This window comes from Hyperoodon ampullatus, assembly GCF_949752795.1.
Source record: "Hyperoodon ampullatus genome assembly, chromosome: 4".
NCBI classification, from domain to species: Eukaryota; Metazoa; Chordata; class Mammalia; order Artiodactyla; family Ziphiidae; genus Hyperoodon; species Hyperoodon ampullatus.
The window spans coordinates 147,212,781-147,231,433 of record NC_136917.1 but is presented as its reverse complement, the minus strand read 5'-3'; the positions used below and the strand labels follow the sequence as shown (position 1 = coordinate 147,231,433).

General features: G+C 43.5%; 1 protein-coding gene across 1 annotated transcript in view; it reads right to left on the bottom strand.

The window, feature by feature from the left end:
• Nucleotides 1-335: 335 nt before the first annotated feature.
• PRLR (prolactin receptor) overlaps nucleotides 336-18,653 on the bottom strand; it is a gene marked incomplete at both ends in the record, with an annotated part of 173,042 nt that continues 154,724 nt past the window's right edge. Inside the window, 8 exons of the mRNA XM_079702213.1 lie at nucleotides 336-1,358; nucleotides 3,167-3,236; nucleotides 3,727-3,826; nucleotides 5,082-5,223; nucleotides 6,634-6,803; nucleotides 11,619-11,788; nucleotides 13,176-13,308; nucleotides 16,182-16,294. Of these exons, the coding sequence (XP_079558339.1) occupies nucleotides 336-1,358; nucleotides 3,167-3,236; nucleotides 3,727-3,826; nucleotides 5,082-5,223; nucleotides 6,634-6,803; nucleotides 11,619-11,788; nucleotides 13,176-13,308; nucleotides 16,182-16,294 (1,921 nt within the window). The remainder of the gene's footprint in view (nucleotides 1,359-3,166; nucleotides 3,237-3,726; nucleotides 3,827-5,081; nucleotides 5,224-6,633; nucleotides 6,804-11,618; nucleotides 11,789-13,175; nucleotides 13,309-16,181; nucleotides 16,295-18,653) is intronic.

Below are 18,653 nucleotides of genomic sequence, written 5' to 3'. Positions count from 1 at the left end.
ATCATGAAAGCCTGTTCCAGGGGATATACCTATTGGCACTGTCCCTCAAGAATACTAAGCAATGTGCTTTTATTTCATTGAACACATAATTTTATAACTGATAGCAAAACGTAACTCTACAAATCACACGAAACTAAATGATTTGTTCTGGAATCAGCTCTTGGAGAAAGAGGCAACTGGTTGAAAATGGATCATGAAGACGAGTGACCTGGGAGTTTGGTAGTGTCATTCTAACCCCGTTCTCGAACCTTCTCTGATAGAGTGCATTTCATGTACACTGTAGTGTTACCTGAAGGAAAATCACATTTTAACCCATCCTTCCAGGAATCAAGCTCTCACTGAAAGGAGTGCATAAAACCTGTGGGATGCAGGTAATCCAGCCCACCGAGCTGGAGTCTGCAGTTGCTCGGGGCCACGGGGAAGGAGGCCAGGTCTACCTCGGCTGGATTCTGTGGCAGGGATGGCGGGGCCTCCTTGGCTGGTTCTTCCAACGGAGCCAGGTTTTGTGCTCGCCGATCCTGCACCAACACCAGGATGCTGCTATCCATCATCCGGGACACCTTTGAGTACTCCTTGCTGGTTTCAGGGGTGCTGGTCTTCTCCGCCCGGCCACTGTTCTCGTTTTGTTTCGGGAGCAGTGCCAGAGCTCCATCTTTGCTGACTTTGTGGATCTCCACGTACTCCAAGGGTTTAGCAGAGGTCAAGGGAGTCTTGTCCTGGGGCAGCAGCCGTGCCGCATCTTGGTCAGTCTTGGAACGGAAGTTTTCTGACTCCCCGTGCTCAGCTGCCTTTCCTTCCCCGCCAGTCTCAATGGTTTGTGAGGGTTTTAAAGCATGTGTGTCTGTTTCATCCAACAAAGTGGCTGCAGCACCTGCCGTGCCCAGGCCCAGCTTACACACATCAGCAACGCTGTGGTAAGATGATCTGGAGTAGTGCAGGCTGGGGGGCTGCAGCAAAGGCCACGTTGAAGATTGGGATCCGCTGGCAGGAGAAGGGGGGATTTTGCCTTCCACGTTTGTGCTCTGAGGGCCTTGGGGCTGGGTAACGTTTGTTTCAGGTTTCTCTGCCTTCCCAAGACCCTCAGGAGTGTGGAATTTGGAGGGATTGGCCCGAGGTTCATCACACTTTTCAGACAAAAGGGAGGGGCTGTCGCAGCTGCCCCGGCCAGAGTCACTGTCAGGATCCAAGTGTGTGGGCTTCACGCCTTGCCCCGGGTGCTCTTTGGAGTGAGCGGGCACCAGCTGCTGGTCCTCACTGTCATCCACCTCTAAGAACTCCACCAGTAAGTCCTCGCAGTCGGAAGTGGGAGGGAAGTCTTGGCATCCCAGGGCGCTCAGAAGTTCTTCAGACTTGCCCTTCTATTAAAACACAGACACAGGGTAAGAAGGCTGTCAGGTTCATAACATTCCAAATGGACATCGCAGCCAAGTCTGTGTTCCTGACTACGGGCAGGTGGGATGTGGCCACGGCCTCGCAGAATTTCCCAAACGTCAGACGTTTGTGTCCCAGGCCATCTAGAATCACCTCCTGGACTATTACTCACCTAATATTTTTCTTTAAGTCAATTCACGATTTTAACTCAGTCTTTCTCTAAGCAATAATGATCATGCATTGAATGGGCAAGTAGTATATGTGCATATAATAAAAATATAACTATTAAATAAGAAAAGCTTGGGAAACATCTAAACCCATAATGCTCATGCGTGCACTTGGTACTGGGACTCACTAGCTCTGAAATCTGGTTGCTGGCCGCCTAACTGGCTCCCTCACCCCACGTTCTGGAGTCTGGTAGTGGGAAGTTGGTTCTCCTCTTTTCCTTCTCCTCTCCCTTGCTTCTCCCTCCCCGTCCCTCCCTTCACCTCCCATCCCACTCCTTCCTTTCCTTCTGCTCCATTTCCCCTCCCTTCCCTCCTCCCCCACTTCCTGCCAGCCCATATTCCCTCCATCTCCTTCGGTTCCTCTCCTTCCTCCTTCTCTCTATCCTCCTCCCCCACCCCCACTTCTCCTCTGGCCTCCTCTTCTTATTTTCCATGCTTCTCCAGATGCTCTGACTTAGGTCAGGGACTGGTGCCTAAATCTTGGCTCTACTTATTAAAGGGTCTATGACTTTGGATAAGTTGTTCTGTGATCCTCAGTTTCTCCATTTGTAAAATGGGAATAATAGTACCCATCTGGGAAAGTTCTTTTGAGAATTAGGGGTAATGGCATTAAAAATACCAGAACTTTTTCTTCTGACACAAAAAGCAGTTTTTAAAAGTCACTAAGTCCCTGTGGCTACAAGGTCAAATTGCGAGCTAAACAATAATGCATTTCGTTAGCTGAGATGTTCATGCTGGGTCTATAAAGGTCAGTGCTAGAGACTGGATAGCAGAATAAGAGCCCAAATTCTGGGGCTCTAGTTCCTGCTCTGATATCTGCAATCAAAGTGAATGCCATCAAGCCAAATTCCCTAGGACTCACTCTTCACATTCTTGTGCTTTTGGCCTCACAGTGGCTGGGGTCAAGTGACAATGTGTAGGTGACTGCTTTTATGTACATCAGTGTTAAGCAGAAGGTCAAATTGAAACTATATATTTCAACCTGCAGAGAAATTTAAAATGTTCTAACAGCTCTTTTCATTCGAAACACTTAAATTTAATTCCCACTCGAATCGGTCTAAATGGGCCCTGGCAAACACCAGTTCCACTGTACTGAGCCAGTCTTAACTGAGCTCTCAAACTGAGCAAAAATTGCAATAGGATATTCTGTTACTATGGCCTTCTGTAAGGAACATTCAAGTGAGAGCTTACACCAAAGTATGACGGAGGGGCTGGTGGTAGATTCCTCTTTTGTATTCATCAAAATATTCACCCTCTTTCTCAATTGATTATTTGTACAAAATGTTTTTGATGGGGCTTATGAAAAGACCTGATAAACCTAGCAAGCATTCCTATGTGTTTTGAGGTTTTCTTGGCTTTCTTTCATTGCCCTCTGACACTTAGTATCTGATGGTAAGTACCCTCATGCTTCCCACATCTTTCTGTAAACACACCTGCTGAAGAGGAGGGACAGCTGGTCAAGGATGGCCGAGCTGACCAGGTTGCACTGATGGGAACTGTGTGCTCATGTGTAAAGATAATGAGTATAGAGAAGCTGATCACAATACATTCTTACCTCTGGCACTTACCTCCAGCAGATGGGTATCAAATCCTTTTATTTTTGGCCCAGGAACGGGAGGGAGGATGCAGGTCACCATGCTATAAAAAGATTTGTGAGATAAGATAAATGACACATGTTTTCACTTTGTAATTTTTGAAAGATTAGCATTATCTCCAAATAGCTGCTACATGGACTATGGTAGGTAGAAGTTAGAGTTCCGAGGCTACGTGAAACTAACCATCAGTGGTGAAGACAATGAATACTTCTAGAGGTCAACATCAAAATGAATTCTGGCTAATTAACTCTGGCTGATTCTGAAATGACTAGGGGATTATTTGCTGTTCTTGCCAGATTTTTACTATTTCACAACTGTGAGCCTCCATTTGATGGAGAGAGCATCAACTTCAAATGTGTCTATTCTACTTTTGCTAGCACTGATAAAAGTTTTTCATGGCGAACCCACTGCAACTAATGGCTAAAATGAGGTGCTTGAATTATCTGTAGGTTTCTATCATTTTTGTATTGTCTTTCTTGGCCATTATCCCTGACAACCGTGATTGGGATGAGGGTTGATAGACAGTGAAGTACCTGTAGCCCTTCAAAGCCACTGCCCAGACCATAATCAAACAGATGACAGCAGAAAGAATGGCCACAAAGATCCACACGGTTGCATCTTTCATCGAGAAGTCTAAAAAGCAAACAGCCAGAAAGTTTTGATCACATACAGCATCATTAAAAACAAACAAACAAAACAAATCAATGAAACTTTTGAACATAAGTTCCACCCCTCCACACCTTTTCTGATTTGAACATCAATCCAGAGTAACAGTAATGATAGATTTAGTTTGTTCCAATATTATTAAATTTTAAAGTTGCATATATTTTACAGTACTCTAAAAATTTCAAAATCCTTAAAAATATTATTTGATTTGATACTTATATAGGAAGTCCAAGGGTACATGGTCAGTTGCAGTAATAATAATTTAAAAAGCTAACATTTATTAAGTTCTTAGTAAAAGCCATATGGTGTTAAGCTCTTTACATACATTGCCTGTATGTAAAGATGAGGAACTGAGACTCTAAGAGTGGTTTACCCAGAGGCATGTAGCTATAAAGTTGCAGTTTGGGATTTGAGCCCAGGCCTTCTGCCTCTAGACCCTGTGCTTTTATTTAGTAAGAGTCAGGGCTGGACTGGATGTACACTCTTATGGCCTGTAATTCAGTGCTCTTTCCAGTATGCCAGTGCAAGCCCTGATACTTTGGCCAGGCAAGTCGTCACAAGAGCTAGGCTTGGCCATGCAGTTCTGGGCAAGACTTCTAACTCCACTGACCTTTAGTTTCCTCCCTTTCAGTTCCTAATGGCAATTCTGTTTTCTCTGAATACTTGAGACGGTTGGGAGGAACAAACGAGGTAAAGACTTTGTAAACTGTCAAGTACTTGAGAAATGCAAATGATTCATTCCTTGTAGAATGCCAGCCACCATGTTTAATGGCACTTAAAGAATTGGGTGCCTTTTATATACTGTTCCTTGACTAAGAGACGAACATGTAATTGTCTTCAAGGACTGAAAATCAATTCACGCTTTTCAGATGGGATAGCGCCTTACAAATTTTGGGAGAATTAGATGATAACCTTGAATGATAGGAATGGGGCAGATGGGGAGGGCAGAATGACTGACCATCAAGCCCTCTGAGACATTTCAAGCCCATGACTGCAGACTTATCTTAGAAACTGGTCCTCACTGACAGTGACCCAGGGAGCAATGCTATACTTCCAAATGTCTTTGTGTTGAGTAGAGAGCTGATAAACTCACCTCTATTCATTCTTCTGGCTAAGACTCAAAATAGTTTCTCTGTTAGTAGTTACTACATACAAATTTACTAAACTCATTCTATCTTAAGAATATTTAGGAGTATAAGCAAAAGGGAGCCAAGACACTCACCATTAGGTATCTGGATGGAGCTCTCTGGGCTCCACTCACTCCAGAATCCATGGTCTGGCTTGCAGTGAACCTGGACAAGGTATTTCTGTCCTGGATATAAGCTGAGAATCTTAAACTGAGTCTGCTGCCCAGCGAAATGAGTCTAAGGGAGGGCAAGGAAAACAGAAGTCACTCTGTCTTGTGTTATGAAGAAAGAGAGTTTTTCTTTAGGCAGTAAACTATTGGAGGAGTGAGACCAAATGATCACACTTAGTAAATACCCTGTTCACACCATCCCACCCTCTCAGCCCAACACTTCCTCCTGTTAAATACTGCTCACACAAAAATCAACAGGCTTTCTATCTCTCCATTGGGAACTCTACTTTAGAAAGACAAATGTTCTGCTCCCTACACCTTGCTTTCTAAATTCTACATTATGGAAGGTGACTAGTTAATAAAATTGGAAAATTGTTCTTTTCTAAACTCTAATAAAATAATTGATTCAAGAATCATTCACTGATGTAAAGCCACTAGGTGGAAGAGAACTGGGAATTCATGAACCCTGAAGCAATTGTGCACAAATTAAACATGACTTTACAATCAAGGGATCAAGATGTGATCTCCCTGATCCAGGGGCCACGTTTAACATCATTTATGGTAGGTTGACCAGATGGTCTTTGTTTCCTGATATGATGGAATATGAAGCATATATATCACCTCTGAAGTTTTCTTGCCAAAAATTGTTCACCTGGAATCTAATCAAGTCTTTAGATCTAATGTCTGGTTACAGGAAATATGGGGACAGAGAAATTGGCTAAATGACCTCACAAAGAACTAATCAGACAAATGCAGAAGGTGGGACATTCTATGTGACAAGCGACCCAGTCTCCTGAGCACGTTGAGAGTGAAGGGATATATCAGCCAGCCACAGTGAGTGATCCTGGAGTGGATTCTGGTTTGAACAAACCAGCTGTTAAAAATATTTTTTTGAAGCAATTGGGGGAATTAAAATATGGACTGGCCATTAAATGACATTAAGGAATTCAAAAAGATGATATTAAGGAATTTCAATTAATTTTCTATCTGTGATCCTATTATTTTGGCTATATTTGGAAATATTCCCCTTTTAAAAGAGACATATACTAAACTATTTAAGAGTAGATTATCATAATGCCTATAATTTATTGTACTATTTGTTTATAATGAAGTATTTAAAAGTGAATAAAAATGCCATTAGCCATAGACTGGTTACACTGAAATTTTTTCCTTCCACTTAGTGCCATTTAAGTACTCTCACAGATGTTAGATCTAAGATATCCTGAGGGAGGTGGGTTGAAAACCTGGCAGAAGTGGCTGTTCAGTTGCAAGGAGCTAGTCATGGGAGAGCTGTAAAGATGAGCCCCCATCCATCCCAGTGGAGGGGAGAAGGCCCTTCCACACATGGGTGGGTAACATCAGCATCAGGAAGGCAACATGGTGGCCCAATAATTAGGGGGCATGACCTATTCTCAGTTGGGGTACTTCATCTTTGCCAAAGGACAGGGTTCCCTCCAAAAGCTTCCAGTTGACTCACCTCCCACTCAGCTGCTTTCTCAGGTTTTAATCGAATTTCATACTGGAGTGTGAGCCAACCAGATCTTACATCAACCAGGGTGGGTGGAAACCATTTTATCCACAGATATGGTTTTCTGTCTTCTGGCTGTTTTAATTCCAAAGTCAGGTTCACAGGAGGGTCTGGTTCAACTGTAGATATGAAAGAAACTCCATATTTAGTCAAATATGGGTATTTGAATCCAGAACTATATGACTTAGAGGCAGATCTCTCTACCTGTTTTCTCTCCATGGTTATGAGACACTTGGTATTTGATGTCACATTCCTTTAAGTACAGGTCTGTGAACGCCTCCTTAAGAGTGAGGTGCCTAGGCCATACTCCCCAAAGCAATCTACAGATTTAGTGTGACCCCTATCAAATTACCCATGACATTTTTCACAGAAGTAGAACAAATAATCCTAAAATTTATATGGAACTATAAAAGACCCAGAATTGCCAAAGTAATCCTGAGGAAAAATAACAAAGCAGGAGGCATAACCCTTCCAGACTTCAGACAATACTACAAAGCTACAGTAATCAAAACAGTCTGGGGCTTCCCTGGTGGCGCAGTGGTTGAGAGTCCGCCTGCCGATGCAGGGGACACGGGTTCGTGCCCCAGTCCAGGAAGATCCCACATGCCGCAGAGCGGCTGGGCGTGTGAGCCATGGCCACTGAGCCTGCGCGTCCGGAGCCTGTGTCCGCAACGGGAGAGGCCACAACAGTGAGAGGCCTGCGTACCGCAAAAAAAACAAAAAAACAAACAAAAAAACAAAACAAAAAAAAACAGTCTGGTATTGGCACAAAAACAGACATATGGATCAATGGAACAGAATAGAGAGCCCAGAAATAAACCCATACACCTATGGTCAATTAATCTTCAACAAGGGAGGCAAGAATATACAGTGGAGAAAAGATAATCTCTTCAGCAAGTGGTGTTGGGAAAGATAGACAGCCACATGTAAATCAATGAAGTTAGAACACTCCTTCATACCATGCACAAAAATAAACTCAAAATAGGTTAAGGACAAATATAAGACATGACACCATAAAACTTTTAGAAGAGAACATAGGCAAAACATTCTCTGACATAAATCGTACAAATGTTTTCTTAGGTCTGTCTACCAAGGCAATAGAAATAAAAGCAAAAACAAACAAATGGGACCTAATCAAACTTACAAACTTTTGCACTGCAAATGAAACCATATACAAAATGAAAAGAAAATGTACAGAATGGGAGAATACTTGCAAATGATGCAACCAACAAGGGCTTACTTTCCAAAATATACAAACAGCTCATACAATTCAATATCAAAACAAAAAACGAAAAACAACAACACAAACCAATTGAAAAATGGGCAAAAGACCTAAATAGACATTTCGCCAAAGAAGAAATACAGATGGCCAACAGGCACATGAAAAAATGCTCAACATCACAAATTATTAGAGAAATGCAAATCAAAATTACAATGAGGTATCACCTCACATGGGTCAGAATGGCCATCATTAAAAAATCTACAAATAACAAACACTGGAGAGGGTGTGGAGAAAAGGGAACTCTCCTACACAGTTGGTAGGAATGTAAATTGGTGCAGCCACCATGGAAAACTGAATGGAGATTCCTCAAAAATCTAAAAATAGGGTTGCCATATGGTCCAGCAATCCCACTCCTGGGCATATATCCAGACAAAACTATAATTCAAAAAGATACGTGCACCTCTATGTTCATAGCAGCACTATTCACAATAGCCAACACATGGAAACAACCTAAGTGTCCATCAACAGATGAATGGATAAAGAAGATGTGAGACACACACACACACACACACACACAATGGAATACTACTCAGCCATAAAAAATAATGAAATAATGCCATTTGTAGCAACATGGATGGACCTAGAGATTATCATACTAAGTGAAGTAAGTCAGAAAGAGAAAGACAAATACCATATGATATTACTTGTATGTGGAATCTAAAATATGATACAAATGAACTTATCTATGAAACAGACTCATAGACATAGAGAACAGACTTGTGGTTGCCAAGGAGGAAGGGGGGTGGCGGAGGGATGGAGTGGGAGTTTGGGATTAGGAGATGCAAACTCATATATCAAATGGGTGAACAACAAGGTCCTACTGTATAGCACAGGGAACTATACTCAGTATACTGTGATAAGCCATAATGGAAAAGAATATAAAAAAGAACATATACATATGTATGTATAACTGAATCATTTTGCTGTGCAGCAGAAATTAACACAACATTGTAAATCAACTATACTTGAATAAAATAAATTTAAAAAAAGAGTGAGGGCCCTAGGGTGCTGGCTTGCCTTACCCTAGTCTCAGTCCTGCTGGCCAGTCACATTTTCTCCATTCATTTCTTACCTCCTCAAATCAGTCTCCACTACAGGTGAGAGAAAAGCGAGTGTAACTCTAATTGACTTGGCATTATACCCTACAGTTGCCTAAAAAAACAGCTTTAGAAAATTTGCCACTAATCCTAATGGTTGTATGTTACTAAGTAAATACCTAAGAAAGATTGTTTTATATGGACTTCCTAAATAAACATCAGTTATTTAATATAAGTTTTAATTTGAACACAAGACTGAGACATGCTGATCAAAACATCTTTGTACAAAGGTGCAAGTAAAATGTTCAAGATGAATCCTTGAAAGCAAAGTTTCTCAACCTCAGCATTATGTGTATTTTGGACCAGATAATCCTTTGTGGTAGGGGCCTTCCTGAGCATTGTAGGACGTTAGCAGCATCTCTGGCCTCTCCCCATTAGAGGCCCTCTCTCCCTGTGTTGCAAACATCAAAAATATTTCCTGCCATTGCCAAGTACCCTATGGGAGGCAAACAGCACCCAGCTGAGAATCTCATTTCAAGTGTCTTCAGCATAGCTAAATATTTCTCAGTGACAACAATGCAATCTATTTCTGAGAGATTATGTGCCAATATCTTGTACTGCAGGTTATCCCTGGATGAGATTCAAGCTGGTAGACTTTACTGTGGTTAAAACTGTGTTGTAAATGAACTTCTGTGGCCTGTCACCAAACACTGTATGCTGCAGGGTTATATGAGAATTCCATGAACACTTCTTTCATTAATTTGAAAAGTATGGCCCAACACATTCTTTCACCAGAGAATTTGTTTTCCAGAGTCACTATGAATTTGATCCACTCATTAATTTCACTTTTTAAACATACTACTTTTCTTTAGTGATCCCATTTTTGTTTTTGTGGATAATCTTCATTACAGCAGTTGTACATTTCAGAACTTCTCTTGCTTTCACTGTTTTGACTTTAAATATTAAATATTTTAACACTTGAGGGCAGAATATTTGAGGACAAGGAAATTTAAGAAAGAAACTATGAAATGGAATTATTTGGTGTTTAGCATTTTAAAGACTTCGTATCTGAAGTAAATTTATATGAATGGAATTTATTTTATTCCTACTTGTCAGTGGGGTTACTTTTTGATTTTCTTAAGTTAAGATCAAATTCTGTTTCCATCCCCACGCTCATTGCAATAATTTGCTGGGGAGAGACAGAATTCAAATGGGTACCAGTTGCTGTTGGAAGCTTTTCTAGTTTTTAAGGATCAATCACTGATAACACACCAATGGGATGATATACAGCCCGATACTTGAGAGTCCTAGCCTGATTTTCCTTGTTGGTTGGTGTTAGGTAAGTCAGGAAGACTTGGGTGACCTTGAACCTAATTAGCTACTCCTTAGGTTAGCTAAGGCCAAGCCATCTCTTGTCCTAAGCCATCTCTTGTCCTAAGATCCCCTTTGTTGTCCCTGCTAAACCATACAGATCACTGCAGTTATGTCTCATTGCACTGCAGCTCAGTGTTGATCACACAAAGCAAGAAGCAGCTCTCAGGTCGATTTTGCTTCACTTGCTAATGACTTCTCCAAACATCATGGCTGTGATCCTGGCCTTCAGCCTTCTGTTCCAGCAGCACGATTTACTTCCCAAATTCTTTATTTTGAAAAGAATAGCTCCAGTTGCCAAGAAACATATGTATATTGAGAATTGAATTTGGGGCAAAGCAGTTTGGAGCAATTCCTGTGGGTGGAGAAGCAGATGAGACTCTTGTAAGAGCTGCTACTCCATGAAGCAGCTCTGTCTTTCAGGGAGAGAAATCTCAGAAGAGAAATCCCAGCTTGCCAAGGGAGAAGGGGACATCGGTCGCAGGGGGAGGGCTGGAGAGAAGGATTGATAGGGGAAGCTAAATAGAACATTCCTGTTGGGTGCAAGGGGATGGGAGGAAGGGTCAAAGGAAGGCATAAGGATTTTACTGTCTTACCATCATAAATAAAAATTGGTTGACTCAGCCATAAAAAAGAATGAAATAATGCCATTTACAGCACTATGGATGGACCTAGTGATTATCATACTGAGTGAAGTAAGTCAGACAGAGAAAGACAAGTAGTGTATGATATCACTTATTGTGGAATCTAAAAAAAGGGTACAAATGAACTTATTTACAAAACAGAAGTAGAGTCACAGAGGTAGACAACAAACTTATGGTTACCAAGGGGGAAGGAGGGGGAGGGGTAGATTGGGAGCTTGGGACTGACACATACACACGACTGTATATAAAATAGGTAACTAGTAAGGACCTACTGTATAGCACAGGAAGCTCTACTCAATACTCTGTAATGATCTATATGGGAAAAGAATCTAAAAAAGAGTGGATGTATGTATATGTAGAACTGAGTCACTTTCCTGTACAACAGAAACTAACACAACATTGTAAATCAACTATACTCCATTAAAAATTAATTAAATCCAAAAAACTGGTTTAAAACACTCAGTTGGCAAGGATGGTGTGAATTTTCTCATCTTTCTTTATGGGAATCTATCCATAAGCCCAGAAGACTCAAACTGAGTTTGACTATTGGTAGATTCATATTGGAGTAACAAATTCCTCACCAATCACGCTTCCCCTTACCTATGTAAGTCACGTCCACGTAACGTGGATCTGAGGAACTGCTTCCCATCTGGTTCGTGGCGTTTACTGTGATGATGTATATCGTCCATATGGAGGTGTGCTTCTTGTTAAAGTAGCAGGAGTTGGGACCACTGGTTTTGTAGTCTGGACATTCATGGGTGAATGTCTCTCTGCAACGAGTAATATATTAGGAGTCAGTAAGACGGTGGTAAAAAGAGTCTAGTGTTTTCTTAATAGATCAATACCACTGGATTTGGGGAAACAGGCATTCCAGATGCAAAAACCAGAGCTCAAGAAGGGCTCCCCAAGTTCTTCTGCCCTGCCCATGTCAGCTGGGGGTGACAAAGGGAAGAGAGTACTGGAGAAGGGGTGGCAGGGTCACATCAGAGCCCCAGTGACTCTGTTTCTCACCAACCCCTCCTGTCTACAGGTTGCTGTGGGCTTTGTGATATATGCCCCCTGCCAATAAACACTTGAGTTTTCTGTGGCCAATGCACCGCTTTCCTCAGGGAACCACCATTGGGTCATCTCAGGGCACTGGGACTTTCCCCTGCACATACACACGGGGTGGCGGGGAATGCACAAGGCAGCATTTATTGCACATATGTTTTGAATTACATTTCTTTAAAAAAAGATGAAAGGGGATACAAACTGCAGTATATTTCCAATTACACTAAGTCAGCCACAGAGAAAAGTGACTCTGAAAGGAGATATGTCAGGCCCAAGAGGCTCCTTAGGCTGCTCACATTTAGACTTGGGGGCCTCCACGCAAGACTCACCACAGAGGTGTGCAGGCTTATTCCACTTTGCTTGCCACTTTGAGTTCCTGGCATCTGTTTGCCTGACACCCCTTTGGGTCCCAGAAGGGATGGCAGCTTTGTGTACCACTAACTGCTGTCACTGGGAAGTGAGCCAGCTGTTTCTACTAGTAAATGTTTTCTTCACTGGGGAAGGATACAGCCGTCCCTGGATTTCCAGGAGTGTCTCATTGTAACGGTGACAAACTCCTTGTCTAGAGATCACCCTGTTTACTCTGCACTGCAATTTTAGCTCCCAATATGCCTTCTGGGAGATCATGGGTCCATGGATTTCCGAAGGAAAACACCTCATCTTCCTTTTCTTGTAGGGCTTGTTATTTTCTTGCACAAGACACAAGTTCGAAAAGCTAATGTACCACAGTTGTCAAAGATTACGCGATAATACTCTTAGGTTACAAAAATAATGATTACAAAAAATGATAAATGGCACAAGATTGATAGATAAGCATCTAAAATTAACTAGCACTTAGGAAACACTTATACGTGACCTTGGGCTACAACCTAAACTTACGACAGGCAATGAGGGCATTGCCGGATTGTGTCGCCGAGGTGGTGGCGGAGCTTATGCGCGTGAGGGAGCTCGGCAGGGACGCGTATGTTTGATTCCCTTCCTCCAGTAGCAGGAGCCTTATCAGTGTCATTCGGGGAAGCGTGGCAATTAACCCAGAGTCAGTGTTCCTGTGGCCCGGAGAGTGAGGACACCCAGGTGCGCTTTGCTAGGAGAGAAGAGAACGTTTACCCTTCCTTGTGGTAAGTCAGCGTGTAATTGGTAGGTAATCCTCCATCTGCCCCAGGCTTCCACCAGCAGGTGAATGTTTCCTTTTCGGGAGAACGACATTTAAAGATCTCAGGTTTTCCAGGAGGTGACTGTCCTAGAAAAAGCCAGAAGCCACTGGCGTCAATATTAAGGTCCGTTCAACTCTTTGACCATTCTGCTGGTGACAGAAGCAGATTGATGGGGCCAGGCCAGTGATGAGGTCTCGGCGGGAGTAGGTCTAGGGGTGGAGGGCTCAGAAGGGCCAAGGGGTCAACATCCAGCAACACTCCTCTGTGGGCTGCGCTGAAGTTGGCAGGACTCAGAGAGAGAGCTTTGCGGTGGGGGGGGTGTGTGTGCGTGTGCGCGCGCGTGTACTGTGAGATGGAGATACTCCACCACTGGATGTAGTTTCAACAACGGTGAGCATCAAGAGTGCTAGGGATACACATTCACTGAGAAGGAGGACGTGGCCCTTCTATACTCCCATGGAGTCTATGGGGCGGATACACAGCCACAGCCCCATAAAAAGAATTCTCCCCCAGGCACAAGCATCCTGTGGTCATTTGCTGATCCAGTGCTCTCTGGACCTCTCCCCTCTGGCTCACTAACCACCATCTTTCTGCCATTCCCGCACAACGAGCCCAGCTCTCTTCTCTTGTTCTTTCACTGTATCACCGAGGCTCCCCCTTGAGCTGCTTCCTCCCCATCTTCTCTGTCCCTTCCTTTTCCCCTTCACTCTTCCTTGATTTCATTCAGCTTGTTTTTTTTTTTTTTTTTTGCGGTAGGCGGGCCTCTCACCGTTGTGGCCTCTCCCGTCGCGGAGCACAGGCTCCGGACGCGCAAGCTCAGCGGCCATGGCTCACAGGTCCAGCCGCTCCGCGGCATGTGGGATCTTCCCGGACCGGGGCACGAACCCTCGTCCCCTGCATCGGCAGGCGAACTCTCAACCGCTGCGCCACCAGGGAAGCCCTCCATTCAGCTTTGACCTCCGATTCAGCATCACAGCCTGGCTCCCCATCCTCCCTGCCTCCATTTCCTCATTTGGGTTTTTGGTCCCTTTTCCCTTATATTTCCCCATCTCCCCCTGGGTCTTTATGGGTAGGAGGCATGGGAGCTCCTACAGGTGGCCACTCTTGCGGTTACTAGCTATCACCATTATCTAGGAGCTGTACTTAGTCCCAGCTGGAAGCTAGCAGGGCTGAAAGAGCTGATGTGGAAAACCCGGTGCCAAGTGGATGAAGCTTTTGAGTTCCCTAGTCCCCAAAGCCCTTGGTGAGCTGGCCCCCTCTTCTTCTCCTTATCTGTCAGGTCTAAAGAGGGAAACAGTGGCCCTGATGCTGCTGGGCTGGGGGGCCCATCCACAGCGAGCCACGTAACCCCAGGTGGTGTTTAGTTCAGGAAATCAGGAGCGGAGAGAAGAGCTTCCAGGTGGTGGTCCCTCAGCCTCTGGGGCTTCTCTGTTTTCTGCCACATTTGCCCTTCACCCCTCATGCTGGCTCCTGGGTAGAGCTGCTAGCAGGTCAGAAAGAGCAAGTTTGGAGGAGAACACAGGTGGGAAGACAGGGCACTAGGCAAAACTGCTGTAAAGAAGAACTGAATGGAATGGGACGATGCGGTGCACAGGCTGGGGCCGAGGTCATCAGGCTGAGTGTCACCCGGAGCCCAGTCACCTCCCAGCCCCCCGAAAACGGTCCACGCCAGACAGCCTGGGGTCAGCTCTGCCAATGTTTGTAATGTTGCTGTCCTCTAGGGAACATTTCTTCAGGGTAATTTCACAGGGTGAAGTGATTTTTTGTTTGTTTGTTGTTGTGGCTATAGGGAGGAGTATGTGAGGTAGAAAGGAAAGTTTCCTTTTAGAAAAGCACAAAACTTATGGCTCAATGATGGGCATATTTAGAAGCCAATTAAGGCCACTGTTGATTATCTGAATACTTAAAATTTCCTTATGGATTATACTGATCTCTGTGGTCCTTTTTCTCTGAAAGCTTCTCTCTCTCACATTTCACTGGTTATTAATAGTACCTGGAGGAAACTCAAAAGAGGAGGGTAAAGTTGTGAAATTATAATTAGTTAAATGTTTCTTTCACCCACTTTAGAGGAGATGGTTACAGTGAATGGACTGTCTCACTATCTCTGTAAAATGCACACAAACACAGGAACAACCACAGAGGTACCACACACAGGTACACACACACACACACACACACACACGCTCAAGTAGAGCCCGTATCAGAAGGACAACCACATACCACAGAGGAATAATATACACAGCTGCATACTTGTAGAAGTATACACAAGTACACACACAGGTACATACACAGAAATATACACCCAAAAATGTGTACACAGACAGGTATACACAGAGAAGCATTTGCAATCAGGCACATATAGGGAAGTTAAGATATACACAGGTATACAAAAGTATACACACCCAGAAATAGGCAGCGGTAGACACACTGAAATGTACACACACAGGCTCACACACTCTAGTCTAGTTGTGAATTTCATTTCCCCATAACAGAGTTGGCTGTATACCCGTTTCCCACCATGTAACAGCAATCCCCTTATAACTCTTTACAGGTTTTCAAAGATTTTTCTCACACACCTTTTCATCTGAGGTGGAAGAAACATCACTATTCTCACTTTGAAAATGTATAAATCCAGAGAGGTTAGGTAATTGGCTCAAGGTTGCACAGCTAGTAAGGGACAGACCCTGAACTGAAACTCTGGTCTGTTTGTTGGTAGAGCTCTTTCCCTGCACTCCCAGAACAAAGACGGAAGTCAGAGCATAGTGACAGGATTTTGCATTAATTGCATTCATTCTTTTGCATTCATTTTTGCATGTCTTAACCCCCAAAATATTGTAAATAATTTAATATGCATTTTCATTTCTCGTAACTTCATTGCAAGAGGACTGTGATGGATTCTCCCCTCCTCTCATATAAACACCCCAGGGAATTAAAGAGAACAGGACAGCCTCTTACTTACCATTCAGAAGGTTGGTGTTGAGAAACAGTAGCAAAATGAAAACCACTGTGGATGCCACATTTTCCTTCATGTTGGCTCCCTTCTCTTTCCCCAGGAAATGGATCAGAGGTTCACTGAAAGAGGAGGCAAGGCAACTTTTTTGAAAGGACAGTCTGGTTAGGCACAGGCACCACTTTACTCTGGGTGTTTGCAACTGATTCTTGCTCCTTGCTGAATGTGAAGAACAAAACAGGAGGAAAGGAATGTAGGAAAATGTGACAAGGATGGCTTGGCTCAGAAGCATCGCTGCACACATGCTGGGAAAAATGCCACCACCAGAGGTCATCAGATGACAGCGTTCAAGGGCAGCCCAGCCGCAGCTGGCTCTTTGCACACACCCCAAGGAAAAATTGTTCTCTTTGCACCCCACAGTCACCTAACGATAGATCACCTGTTTTACGTGACATAGATTGTATTCCCTACAAAAGAATTGTGCTGGGAGGGCTTTGATCCTCCAGCCAAAATTAAGCCAGGCTGAAGAAGTCAGTGCATTCCGTTTAACTCCAACCTGGCCTCACGGATGCCACCAAGTAAGGGGGGCTTCGCCTGAAGGTTCAGGTTGAGAAGACTCTGGAAGCCTTCTGGGCTATGGGCATGGCTGTGAACGATGCAGTGAACTCTAGTGAACCTCCTCATTCTGGGAGTGCAGGGAAAGAGTTCTCCCCTTTGGAAAAGCCCCATAAACAAGAAATAACAAATCCCAGTAATAATTCAAGTCCCTTGGGTTTGAAGAATTAAGCAAATTTTGAACCTGCAGGGGTTGAGAGTTTTGAGAAATTTATTATTATATTATTATTTTTACCCTTGGAACAACTTTTAAAGCCTCTAAATGTCCTTCTAAGAAAAAAGGATTTTAAAAGACATTTGGAAAAGGCTCATTAGTCTTTTTTGGACTCCACACAACTCTCGGAAAACAATAGATTTGACGAAGTAAGTGTAAATTCTTGGAAACCCATGGCTTACATTTTCCCTTTAAAATTTATGGGATTTTTTAAATCAGGGGAAGGGCATCCAGGGGCAAGGCTGCCCATCTAGGGACGTTGGAAATGACTGAGTGCTGTTTGATGAGCCCTGAAAAGACCAGCCTTTGTCCATTCCTCCTGGTCAGAGGGCGGATCACCATCTGCCAGCCTCACACCACCTCACAGACAACTTCTCGAAGCCTTCCACCTGCTACTGCTCCCTCTGAGCTGTACTCGGAAATAGAAATCTTAGTGACAGTAGAGTTTCGGTGTACACAGGCGCTATCAAGTGACTCTCTCATAACTGGGGCTCCTGGCTCAGTAACAACTCCTGTGAAGTAGCCAGTATCCTGTTCTTTGGGGACCTTCTAGTTGCTTTTTCAGGATTCTTTTTGAATATCCTCCCAGGTTACATGTTCTAAGCCACCTGCTCTATCTAACCCCTCAGGGTCATCTAATTAAATCAAGATGCTAAAGGCTCATAATGGGTTTCAAGTTATTCCTCCTATGTATGGAACATTTATCATGGGCCAGGCACTGTGCTGAGTGTCTTTAAAAAATTTTTTTTCGGCTGTGCTGCGCAGCACGTGGGATCTTAGTTCCCTGACCAGGGATCGAACCTGCACCACCTGCATTGGAAGGGCAGAGTCTTAACCACTGGACTGCCAGGGAAGTCCCTGCACTGAGTGTCTTAATCATCCAAATTGCACTGAGCCCTTACAATACCCCTGTGTGTAGCATGGGCTATTACAACCTCCCCTTTTTTAAATTTAATTTTTATTTTGTATGGGAGTAGGTTCATTTACAATGCTGTTTCAGGTGTACAACAAAGTGGTTCAGTTATACATATACATATATCCATTCTTTTTCAGATTCTTTTCGCGTATAGGTTATTACAGCATATTGGACAGAGTTCCCTGTGCTATACAGTACGTTCTTGATGATTATCAATTTTATACATAGTAGTGTGTATATGTTTATCCCAGCCTCCTAATTTAACCCTCTCCCCAACCTTTCCCCTTTGGTAACCATAAGTTTGTTTTCTAAGTCTGTGAGTCTGTTTCCTTTTTGTAAATAAGTTCATTTGTATCATTTTTAAGGATTCCACATGTAAGTGATATCATCTGATATTTGTCTTTCTCCATTACCCTCCCTTTTAACAGAAGAGGAAATGAAAGTGTAGAAAGGTGTAGTAAACTGTCAGTCACGTGCCATTGGGAGAGAGGAATCTGGCAAATCTGAGAGCGTCTGATGAATCATCCTCATTTGTGGATAGTGTGTGATGAACGTGCAATTAGTCCCCATTCTATGGGGGAGAGGGTGGAGACCACAGTGACTGAGTCAAGATGAACAGCACCCCAGCCTGGAGCGGGTGTGGAGTCAAGAGAGCCAGGACTCAGTGAGCTCAACCGCCATACTTGTGCCTGAGGATCTCAAACACTGTTGTTCTCCCTAATCCAGCTTCACTGGA